General features: G+C 43.1%; 1 protein-coding gene across 1 annotated transcript in view; it reads left to right on the top strand.

Annotated features, from left to right (window-relative positions):
- The first annotated feature begins 1,851 nt into the window (after positions 1–1,851).
- LOC115129870 (potassium voltage-gated channel subfamily H member 7-like) overlaps positions 1,852–11,890 on the top strand; it is a 72,150-nt gene continuing 62,111 nt past the window's right edge. The window contains exons 1-2 of the mRNA XM_065018814.1: positions 1,852–2,241; positions 2,953–3,183. Coding sequence (XP_064874886.1) covers positions 2,166–2,241; positions 2,953–3,183 — 307 coding nt within the window. The 5' untranslated portion in view covers positions 1,852–2,165. The remainder of the gene's footprint in view (positions 2,242–2,952; positions 3,184–11,890) is intronic.

Here is an 11,890-nt window from a genome sequence, read left to right as displayed (position 1 = left end):
TCATTCAGATTGTTGTCGGAAAGGACAATTTGTTCTTATACACACTTCAATCTGGTTCTCTGTCTCCTGTTTGATCCAGTGAATGCTGTGACAGATTGTGTGGCGGTTTTTGTGTGTGTGTGTGTTTTTGTGTGTGTGTGTGTGTGTGTGTGTGTGTGTGTGTGTGTGTGTGTGTGTGTGTGTGTGTGTGTGTGTGTGATATAGTAACCTATGACTAAGTCGTTTGGATGTAGTGAACTACTTTTTCAAATTAACTTCAGTTAAGTAAACGTAGGTTTGCAAATATACCCGTAATTTACCAACGTTACCGGAATTGTACTTAATTTTGGTAATTAACAGGTAATCTATTGTAACTTTAGTAATTTATACTTTTACAAATGAATACTAAATGTACAGCAGGGATGCTGTAATATGTTTTACAGTCGGGAAAATTGTTCCAAGCAAAATTACAGTATTAAGCTGGCAACTCTGGTGCCAGAATAATGCTGTAGATTTACAGTGAAATTCTCCCTGGAATCTAAATGTAAAAAAAACAATACATTTGCACATAAAATACATTTATTCAAATTAGTAACAACATTAAAAACAATGAACAATACAATTGACAATAGAAGTAACAAATCAAATCAAATCAACGTGTATTTGTTACGCGCGCCGAATACAACAGGTGTAGTAGACCTTACAGTGAAATGCTTACTTACAGGCTCTAACCAACAGTGCAAAAGTTAACACATATGGTTACCTAAGAAAACATGCAGTTTTCAAAGTTGTCTATCAGTAAAGATACTTATAAACAAGTCAAGATGCAGCACCAAACCGGCATGTTATACAAATATTATTCCACTTCATCACTGCTAAGAAGATATTTACTAAAATAGTCTGAGCGTCACGTGTGTCACCCGACAGTATGAGGTTGGCGTCTGAAACTGCAACTTTGAATCTACAGTAGCTATAAGCTTTTACTGTGAAGAAATACAGTATGTTAGAGTCATTTTTACAGGAGGCTTCAAATAAAAGTTAATAACAGTATTTTTCTGCATTTTACCCATAAAGCAGTGCAATCTACAACATTAACGCAGTAAAACACATGTGCCGCATTTGACTGTGCATTCGACAGCGTTTTGCTGTTGAAATGACAGACAAGTCTTACAGCGTAGAGAGACAAATCGGAATGACTGCTCCGTATGGTAATCATTGAGAGATGCAAAGGTTCTAAATCCTGACTTCGCCTCTGCTTTGTGCGCCTTAGTATCTTCCCCTGCCGACGGGCTATTGTATTGTTTTCTCAGTGGACCAGATGGATGGTGAGGTTGTGCAGAGATTCTGAGACAGATGTTTTAAGAGGGAGCTTGTGCGTGTGTGTCCTTCTAAAAGGAGTTTTGTTACAACTTCAGCACCATGGACAGGGAACCACATCTACAACGTTTCCCCCCTCTTTGAGACTTGATAGAATCATTAGTGTCGTAGCCTGTGTTTCAAAGACTCATTAGTGCTTGTAGCCTGTTTCCATTGATTCATTTGTGGAACTGTATATTTCTCTGTATCTGATAAACAACTACAGTATGTCTAGAATTCATGCAGTCATCGTATGCATTATATGCATTGGCAATTACAGGCATGCCACAGTCAACGTGAGACATAAACCCACGTGTTTTCCATGGGTCTATGTAAAAATAGACGATACAGCTTTATTGCCCTGGCCTGGCGTCACCCATAGCTTCTTCTCAACGCATGGATATATGATTTCCTCCACAGCCTTGATCGCGAGGTGCACGAGCTGAGCGCAGCCTGAGCGGGGTAACGTCACTGTCGGTGGCACCGCGGGCATCAGTCCATTCTCCACCACAGCAGCAGTAGCAGCGAGCGCAACGCTATAGAGCGGCGGATCATTTTGAAATGTTGGAGAAACTACGCTGTACAACAACCTTTTACTCCAGAGTCAATGCTGTCGAAGTGCACTTTGAAGGCGTCAAAATGCGCCCTAGCCGGACCATATTTTTGTTGAAGTAAGGAAAGGTCGGAAGTGGGGGAGATTTCCTAAGGATGAGCATAGACAACGGGGAGACATTCAGGCTTTAGCGGTTGGAGCCACTAGAACTTGAGTCTCAGGAGAAAGGTGCGTTCCTACTTGGACAGCGGAATCTTTCGCATTTTTTGTAATAATCATGCCTGTTCGGAGAGGTCATGTTGCGCCACAAAACACCTTTTTGGGGATAATTATAAAGAAATTTGAGGGACAAAGTGAGTATTATCTTTGTGTTTTCACAATAATGTATCTTTAAATTCACAATATTCATAATGGTAGGAAAATGTATTTTCCTTGCTTGCACACGTACAAAATAAATGAAGTTAATATTTTTGACCTGACAATTGGTACTTCGACAACAATTTTTTTTAACAATCAGTAAGAGTAGAGCTAATATTGTTGCGCTTGTGATACTTTAGAAGTGGGAGAGTTGAGGGTAAAATCATTTAAATATGGGATATCATTGAGCATTATCTAAGCTACTTCGAAGTAGCAACCACTTATGTTTCTCCACAAGATTGCATGGCAATAAGTAGTATCCAAATAACATACATATAACCTTTTTCAAATACTCCCACATTTGAAATGGTTATGGTCAGGTGGTTATGTGCCAGTTATTCAATGTGGATCTCTCTGTTTTATAGTATGGCTATGGCATGAACATTAATCAAGAGGAATGAAGCACACACCTCCATATTAACAAATACTGAAGCAATGCACCCTTAGTCATGATAGGACTGAAAGAGAAATGTTTAATGGATCATCTGTATATTTTTGAGTGATTTATAATACAGTGAATATTTTCTACTGTATATAAAGCATCATGCAGAGTGGTAATTATCTCACATACCTCTGATGCTACCATGAATGTGTTAACCATCCCATTCTTCCCCACTATGATCATACACTCTTCTACACCTTCACAGATAAGAAATTCATTATAGCCAATGCCCGGGTTCAAAACTGCGCCATCATCTACTGCAACGACGGCTTCTGTGAGATGACCGGCTTCTCGAGGGCGGATGTGATGCAGAGGCCGTGCACCTGCGACTTCCTCCACGGAGAGTTCACCCACAGGCATGCCGTCGCCCAGGTAGCCCAGGCTCTGATGGGGTCTGAGGAGCGCAAGGTGGAGATCACCTACCACCGCAAGGATGGTGAGTACGGACCACAGAGTCCTCCCCACTGGGGCTCGTTGCTCATGCTTTTCTGTTTATATGACCAAATTGAAGCAGAATGTGGGTCAGTGAATGGTGACAGAATAATGCAGGAGAGACAGGAAATGGAATGGGCTTGGCTTGACAAAGGACTTTCTGAAGTAAACCCGTCAGTAGGTCATTTGTGTTGAACAAAAACACGGACAGAGGTGTATGTTTGACATCTCATTTATTGCCGCTCAGATGGAGGGGGTTTCTGTCTAGAGCTTTTGAAGTAGAACAACTCAGTATCTATTTGTGAAGACAATTGCATCTCCATACACTTGAATAGGAAATTGAATATTGCACAAACCTAGAAACAAAAATAAATTGGTCAAATCCATTGCCTCTTGTCTAAATACATAAAAAGGTGACATATAATTGAATGAGTCGTGTAGTTTAAGCCGCTTCTGAATTTTCCATGGAGATTATGAGTTGGCATGACAGCTGCTATTGTTTTGATGGGTCACATGCTTAGCGAGTGGCAGAGTGAAAGTTTAAACCACCTCTCCCATATCCAATAACCAGGGTCACCCAGGGTGCATGCTGTGCCCTCTAACGATGAGATTCCTTCCTATCCAGATGACTAAGCTTGTAGCGGTTGCGTAATGGTCAAGGTGTATGTAATCACTGGCCTAGCTGACATTTCCACCTACAAGGGCTGAACAGTTTCATAAGAGCTGGTTGAAGCCGGGTTAAAGTTGGTGACTGGTCATGAAACGTGGGTTGCTGTGTGCTGACACGACATTTACACCTTGTTAAAGAAATCCTGGGGAGAACCTTGCATGTGGATAGGGGGATGTGGACAGGTAGGGTGGAGGACCGTACTGGAGAGATGGATGACAGAGGTATAAAGGTGAAGTAAGAGAGGACGACGTTGAGGGAACTAGGGACTTGTACTGTTACTAAGCCAGGACATAGTCTGGGGGTCTGATAAAGTGATCTAGGTATAGAGGTGTGGATGAACACATGGGTTGTGATGTGACCATGGCAATAAACACCTCATTACCACAAACTCATATCAGTGCTCCAAAGTCTCCGAATGGACCAACTCTGCAGTGTGTTTTTTCCAACATAGGAGAGGCCTCACAGGCATCGATCGCTTGATGAGGACACAAATACCTTCATGTTGCATTGATCTTCAAACCTGCCGTGTTGGGAGAATGAATCAATAGTGTCTGTCCTGCTATCTTTCACTGGTCAGGCCAGCCCCTAGAGATGGGATGAAGGGATGAAAAGAAAGATTGGAGGGGTAGAGAAAGAGGGGTCCTAATTATCGTTGCTGGAGCTGTAAGGCTCTAATTACCTCAGTGTCTAAACTTCCTGACTCCGTAAGTTGCGTTACAAAGGGCACCGTTTTCCCTATATAGTGCACTCTTTTTGACCAGGACCCATAGGGCTGTGGTGAAAAGTAGTACACAAGTAGGGAATATGGTGCTATTTGGGACTCAGACCATGAGCCGTCTAGGGACCTCTCATAACACAGACAGTACCTCCTTATAACAATTGATTTGATCATAGGCGTTGCATTATAAAACACTCATATTGTGGGTTTGAGTGTGTTAAAACGACATGACTGGTATGCACATCAGGGGCATAGGCATGGTTGGGCCTGGGTGGAAATCGGATTTCTCTCTGATATTGTGTTGCAGAGAGAGATGTGATTGTGGCGTGGGTGATTGGTCATTTGGTTGGATTCTCCCATGGACCACTTGGAGCCTGTAGGCCAATCTCCTCCAATTTACAGTAATCCCCCGACCCGTGGTCCTGACATCCCGTCTCTGTCCTTTACAAACTGTGAAGGATTTTCTTGCCTCAGCAGAATTTTGTCAGGCAGATGAATCTATTATGGGTTGACATCTTGACCTTTTGGGGAACCTTTGGTGTTCCTTTTCTAGCTTGGTTCTGCTATAAAGTTACAGCACAAAGTCTCTCTCCTCCTCGAACCGTTTCCTGCACTTACATCAGACACTAGGCATTGCGTAGTCCTTTAGTAAGTGAGTTATGCCTCTCGCTCGGAACTGCTGTGCATTCAAGGAACCAAAATGGCTGCTTACCTCACGTCCTACAACATAGAGGTGCCGAGTGTGATGCAATGTTGCAATGATCTTAACGCCATCTGTATTCTACTATCAACCTCGACTTCTTTCAAATGTACAATAAAAAGTGGTACATTTCAGTTGGCACATTCCAGTTGGCTATTTCAGTTGTCTTTCAGTTCGCTACTACAACAACAGAAACACTTAAGGCCATGCAGGTGGCTTGTTCTTTTGGAGACGGAACAAGACAATCTTATTGTAATCACTATACATCATGTAGTGCGTGCGTGTGTCTGTGATGACATCATTCGATCCGATTCAGTCCCTTTTTTAAAAATGTAATCAAGAGGAAACCAGAGCCTGATGCCTCTGTGCTGCGATGGGATCCATTTACAGTCTTCACATTCATCCGTGTTTCAGATTGGTCTGATGAACGCTCACAGTAGAGTTCTCTTCTGTTCTCCTTCTCTGTCTCTCACTCTGCCCGAAGTAGTGTAATGACAGCCGTGAAATTCTGTCACACAACAACATCCTGTTTTACAAATGCTTCATCTAAACCTATCCTATTACACGCAGACTATTCTATTGAATCGAATGCCAGTTCAGTTGAATGTAGTCGGTGTTCTGTGTGTGTGTGTGGTCTGTGTGGAGGCACCACTATAATACATCATTTCTCAATTTGAATTTCTCACCGTATTCATATATTCACATGGAATAATCAAACAGCCTTAACCTCTATTACACAGAGCAGACTGTGGGGATTGGGTGAGTAGAGAAACTCATACATGCTGTGTGGCCAATCACCGTCTCTCATGCATAAACATCATGGGCTGCATCCCAAATGACTCCTTATTCCTCATTTAGTGCACTACTTTTGACGAGGGCCCATAGGGTTTATTGGGACCATATTGTTATTGCGTGCTGGGCAGGTCACGAGGGTAACACACATGAGGGTAAGTCAACATTCTAGACCAGAGGGTCAGACATGCCCAAACACAAACACATTAGGTAAACAGAGAGGGAGAGGACAGATGAATTGGTGACTGTAGAATTTCAGGGTTTTGCATACCTGATTCAACACACACTCTTACTTGTACTCTCTCTCTCTCTGTCTCTCTCTCTCACCATGCTCTCTCTCTCTCTGTCTCCCTCTCTGTCTGTTTCTCTCTCACCATGCTCTCTCTCTCTCTCCTGTCTGTCTGTCTGTCTGTCTGTCTGTCTGTCTGTCTGTCTGTCTGTCTGTCTGTCTGTCTGTCTGTCTGTCTGTCTGTCTGTCTGTCTGTCTGTCTGTCTGTCTGTCTGTCTGTCTGTGTCTGTCTGTCTCTCTCTCTCTCTCTCACCATGCTCTCTCTCACCATGCTCTCTCTGCTCTCTCGCTCTCTCTGCTCTCTGTAGAATTTCAGGGTTTTGCATACCTGATTCAACACACACTCTCACTTTTACTCTCTCTCACCATGCTCTCTCTCTCTCTCTCTCTCTCTCTCTCTCTCTCACCATGCTCTCTCTCTCTCTCTCTCTCTCTCTCTCTCCTCTCTCTCCTGTGATGGCACACTGTGGTATTTCACCCAGTAGATACAGTGTATGGGAGTTAATCAAAACGGGGTTTGTTTTCGCTCTCTATCTCTCTCTGTTGCGCTGTCTGTCTAGATACGTAGGTGCCACAATAATGGCTCATTCCCATCAGTGGCATTTTAAAAACAAAACATTACATTACCCCATGAAACATAGTATTTCTGGATTTCTGAGTAAATCTGCCATTAGTCTCATCCTTCACACTTGAGAAATATAACTCTGTCCCTCTATCCCTGTGTGTGTGTGTGTGTGTGTGTGTTGCCGTGCGCGCGTGTGTTGCCGTGCGCGTATGTGTGCGTGCGTGCGCGTATGTGTGCGTGCGTGCGCGTATGTGTGCGTGCGTGCGTGTGTGTGTGCGTGCGTGCGTGCGTGTGTGTGTGTGTTGCCGTGCGTGTATGCGTGCGCGCGCGTGTGTGTGTACGTGCGCGCTCGTGTGTGTGTGTGTGCGCGTGTGCATGTTTTTACATCCAATCTGTTTAGTTATTGTCTTTCTTCAGTTTTGTTAGGTACTTATAATATCAGTGAGACAATACTTTGCATTCATTGGCCACATTAAAGTCCCTATCATTCACTCTGGGTTTCCGCCATAGGCATTGAACACATCTAACTAGCATGAAGCGAAGCCATTGGAATGACAAAGCACCAACCTGCAGTAGTATGCAAAGTGATGATATGTGCATAAAGCCATCTATTGAACTGAATGACTTTCGAGAGCAGAGAGTGGGATGTCATTTTTTATGTGGATTTGCTGTGCAAACAAGATAATCTGTCTGCAGTATGGCCTGTAGTCAAATCTGCTATATCAGGTTCCACAGTCTCACGGAATCAGGAGAGACGACTGAGGTAATGTCACCAACAGTGCATATGCTACTGAGGCAAAAGAGATTGAAAGAGAAAGAAAGAGGGGGAAGAAAGAGGAAGAAAGATGGACAGAGAAGGAGAAAGGGAGGGAGAAGGAGAGAGATGGAGAAAGGAAAGAGGGAGGGAGGGATCAAAATAGAGAGGGAGATAGGGAGAAAGAGATACAGTGAGTGGGAGGGAGGAGAATTCAGGTGCTGGATATTTTCATCACGGGGACACCCTCTTGAATTTAATTCAAGCTCATCTGAGCAGCCTGTCTCAATTATAGATGAGCCTGGCACCAGCTATCTGTCTGTCTCTCTCTCTCTCTCTCGCTCTCACTCTCTCTCTCTCGCTCTCTCTCTGTCTGTCTCTCCCTCTATTTTCCCCATCTTTCTCTCGCTCTCTGTTTCTCTCTCTCTCCCTCTCTTTTCCCCATCTTTCTCTGTCTCTCCCCTCTCTCCCTCTCCCTCTAGCTTCCTCTCCCACTCTCTGCCCCCCTCCCACGAGTCCAGCCAAGTCCTGGAGGTATCCTCTTCTACTGCAGTGTGTTCACAGTGGGACTCACTTTAGTACAGTCAAATCAAATCAAATCAAATTTTATTTGTCACATACACATGGTTAGCAGATGTTAATGCGAGTGTAGCGAAATGCTTGTGCTTCTAGTTCCGACAATGCAGTAATAACCAACAAGTAATCTAACTAACAATTCCAAAACTACTGTCTTATACACAGTGTAAGGGGATGAAGAATATGTACATAAAGATATATGAATGAGTGATGGTACAGAGCAGCATAGGCAAGATACAGTAGATGGTATCGAGTACAGTATATACATATGAGATGAGTATGTAAACAAAGTGGCATAGTTAAAGTGGCTAGTGATACATGTATTACATAAGGATGCAGTAGATGATATAGAGTACAGTATATACGTATACATATGAGATGAATAATGTAGGGTATGTAAACATTATATTAGGTAGCATTGTTTAAAGTGGCTAGTGATATATTTTACATAATTTCCCATCAATTCCCATTATTAAAGTGGCTGGAGTTGAGTCAGTGTGTTGGCAGCAGCCACTCAATGTTAGTGGTGGCTGTTTAACAGTCTGATGGCCTTGAGATAGAAGCTCTTTTTCAGTCTCTCGGTCCCAGCTTTGATGCACCTGTACTGACCTCGCCTTCTGGATGATAGCGGGGTGAACAGGCAGTGGCTCGGGTGGTTGTTGTCCTTGATGATCTTTATGGCCTTCCTGTAACATCGGGTGGTGTAGGTGTCCTGGAGGGCAGGTAGTTTGCCCCCGGTGATGCGTTGTGCAGACCTCACTACCCTCTGGAGAGCCTTACGGTTGTGGGCGGAGCAGTTGCCGTACCAGGCGATGATACAGCCCGCCAGGATGCTCTCGATTGTGCATCTGTAGAAGTTTGTGAGTGCTTTTGGTGACAAGCCGAATTTCTTCAGCCTCCTGAGGTTGAAGAGGCGCTGCTGCGCCTTCTTCATGATGCTGTCTGTGTGAGTGGACCAATTCAGTTTGTCTGTGATGTGTATGCCGAGGAACTTAAAACTTACTACCCTCTCCACTACTGTTCCATCGATGTGGATAGGGGGGTGTTCCCTCTGCTGTTTCCTGAAGTCCACAATCATCTCCTTAGTTTTGTTGACGTTGAGTGTGAGGTTATTTTCCTGACACCACACTCCGAGGGCCCTCACCTCCTCCCTGTAGGCCGTCTCGTCGTTGTTGGTAATCAAGCCTACCACTGTTGTGTCGTCCGCAAACTTGATGATTGAGTTGGAGGCGTGCGTGAACAGGGAGTACAGGAGAGGGCTCAGAACGCACCCTCCCCCTACTCATGTACCCCTAAAACAGAGATTGTTTTAGTCACAGAGTTACCGCATAGTGTTGTCATAGCAACAGATGGAGGATGGAACCAGCCGACATGTATTATCTTGTTCTCTTCTCTAATCTATCATGGCATGTCTCCACCAGCACCTGAAGCACTGGAGCTCACTGTAGCCATGACGATTGTCAATTCCATTCTCATGAGATGGGCAGATTGCTGAATCGTGCTGTTTGTGCAGTTCAAGGGATTATGAGATGTTCAATGAGATGTTTTGTCAAAGGAAGTTCATTCTGTTAATTGTCATTAGTGCCCTAGTTGTGATACTGGATATGCCTAAGACTTAGCCATAGGGTAGCCTACATACTGTAGGGCCATGCCCATATAAGACACTATATACAGATGTAGGATCTTAATTTGGGCCTGTTTGCTACAGCAGGAAAATAATCCAGCTGCAACGTGAAATGTGAATTATTATGTGGATTCTAATTAATGGACATTTTTGTAGGGATTGATAAAAAAAATTGTTTTCAAAGTGGAAATGACAAACTTGAAATGTCTTTTTTAACCAAAATTACACTAGAAGAAAGCTATCCTGCAACAGGGTGATCAAATTAAGATCTTACATCTGTAGACACTCCTATATTTTATCTCCACACATGTCACCCGTGGGGAACCTTGGGTATCTGACCTGATGCAGAACTCTACCCTAGGGGATGCCATGCCTGGTTGAGTATGAATGAATGTAGAGCAGGGTGTTCAGGCTTTGAAAACACCTGAATCAACGAATGAGATCCTCGTTGATTTGTTGTATTTGTAAAACAGGTGTGTTTCTTCTGAACAGGAACAACATCTATGTATTGCTTTGACTGACTGACTGACTGACTTGATGGCATTACAACAGCCTCCAAACAGCAAACAAAGTAGCCAACCAGGCAGGCGGTATTCTTCACCCTTCCCTCTCCTACTCTCTCTTCCCAGCCTCCCCCCTCTTTTCTCTCCTCCTATTTTCCCTCCATCCTCTCCCCATATGGCTACAGTCCTAGAGGCTACCTTATCCAGATCCTAGCAGTGCACCAGATCCCTGCAAAACAACATCCAGCCCAGCTAGCTACCGTCAAAGAAGATCAGCCAAACGACATATTGGCAGGGATAAGAAACATATTTGATAGGGTATACACTCTCCATTTCGATATATATTCTACATATGGAAATCAATATTTCCAAATGAGCTTAGATATCTCCTCTTAGGGTTGTCAGTGCAACACATATAGGCGTAGGTGTACACTTTATTGATACAATTGTGATTCTGTGGCCATTATTATCTGGCGTAATGGACTTTCACCCCTGATCCCTTCACTTGTATCATTCATGGATTTACATGTGTGAACAGTCTATCTGTGAATGAACAGACGATCTGTGAATGAACAGTCTATCTGTGAATGAACAGTCATTCACGATTTCATTCGCTACTGCTGGTGACTGTTGATTGTGTTGGTCCAATCATGGTTGTTTGTGTATTGTGTATTCAATGAGGCTGATACTTCTACAGTTCCTTAATAAATTGATGGGATCCTTTGATGGGTTTCAAGTTTGAGAGATTTATTGAATTAAAGTGAGAGTAATCACAAAATCACAAATTGTTTCTTGAGATTGTTTGATATAAAAGTTATTTTCAATGCATTTAAAGATTGAAGATAGTGGATGAGTCTGAGCTAGTTCTGGTTACTCCCTCTCTCTTTCCGTTCACTCCTATTTAGGGCTCCAAAGCTACCGGTAATTTACCAAAGTTACCGGAATCTTCAGTAATTTTGGTAATTAACAGAAAATATATGGCAATCTATCGTAACTTTGGTAATTTATACTTGAGAATGTATTCATATAGTATTCATTTGTTATATCTGTGTCCATATTGTCCATGATTTTCCAGTAGACAGACCATATGGTTCAAGAGAAAATAGACTTAAAATGAAAAACCTTTATTGAACTAGGCAAGTCAGTTAAGAATAAATTCTTATTTACAATGAAGGCCTACCAAAAGGAAAAAGACCTCCTGCGGGGACAGGGGCTGGAATTACAAATAAAAATGGCCTTCGGGGCAGTCTGGCAGAGTTGCAAAGAAAAAGCCATATCTCAGACTGGCCAATAAAAAGAAAATATTAAAATGGGCAAAAGAACACAAACACTGGACAGAGGAACTCTGCCTAGAAGGCCAGTATCCGGGAGTTGCCTCTTCACTGTTGACGTTGAGACTGCTGTTTTACGGGTACTATTTAATGAAGCTGCCAGTTGAGGACTGTTTCTCAAACTAGACACTAATGTACTTGTCCTCTTGCTCAGTTGTGAACTGGGGCCACCCACTCCTCTTTCTATTT

Source organism: Oncorhynchus nerka, linkage group LG5, assembly GCF_034236695.1.
Source record: "Oncorhynchus nerka isolate Pitt River linkage group LG5, Oner_Uvic_2.0, whole genome shotgun sequence".
NCBI lineage: Eukaryota > Metazoa > Chordata > Actinopteri > Salmoniformes > Salmonidae > Oncorhynchus > Oncorhynchus nerka.
The sequence above is the reverse complement of the archived record's forward strand: the minus strand, read 5'-3'. Positions and strand labels throughout refer to the sequence as shown.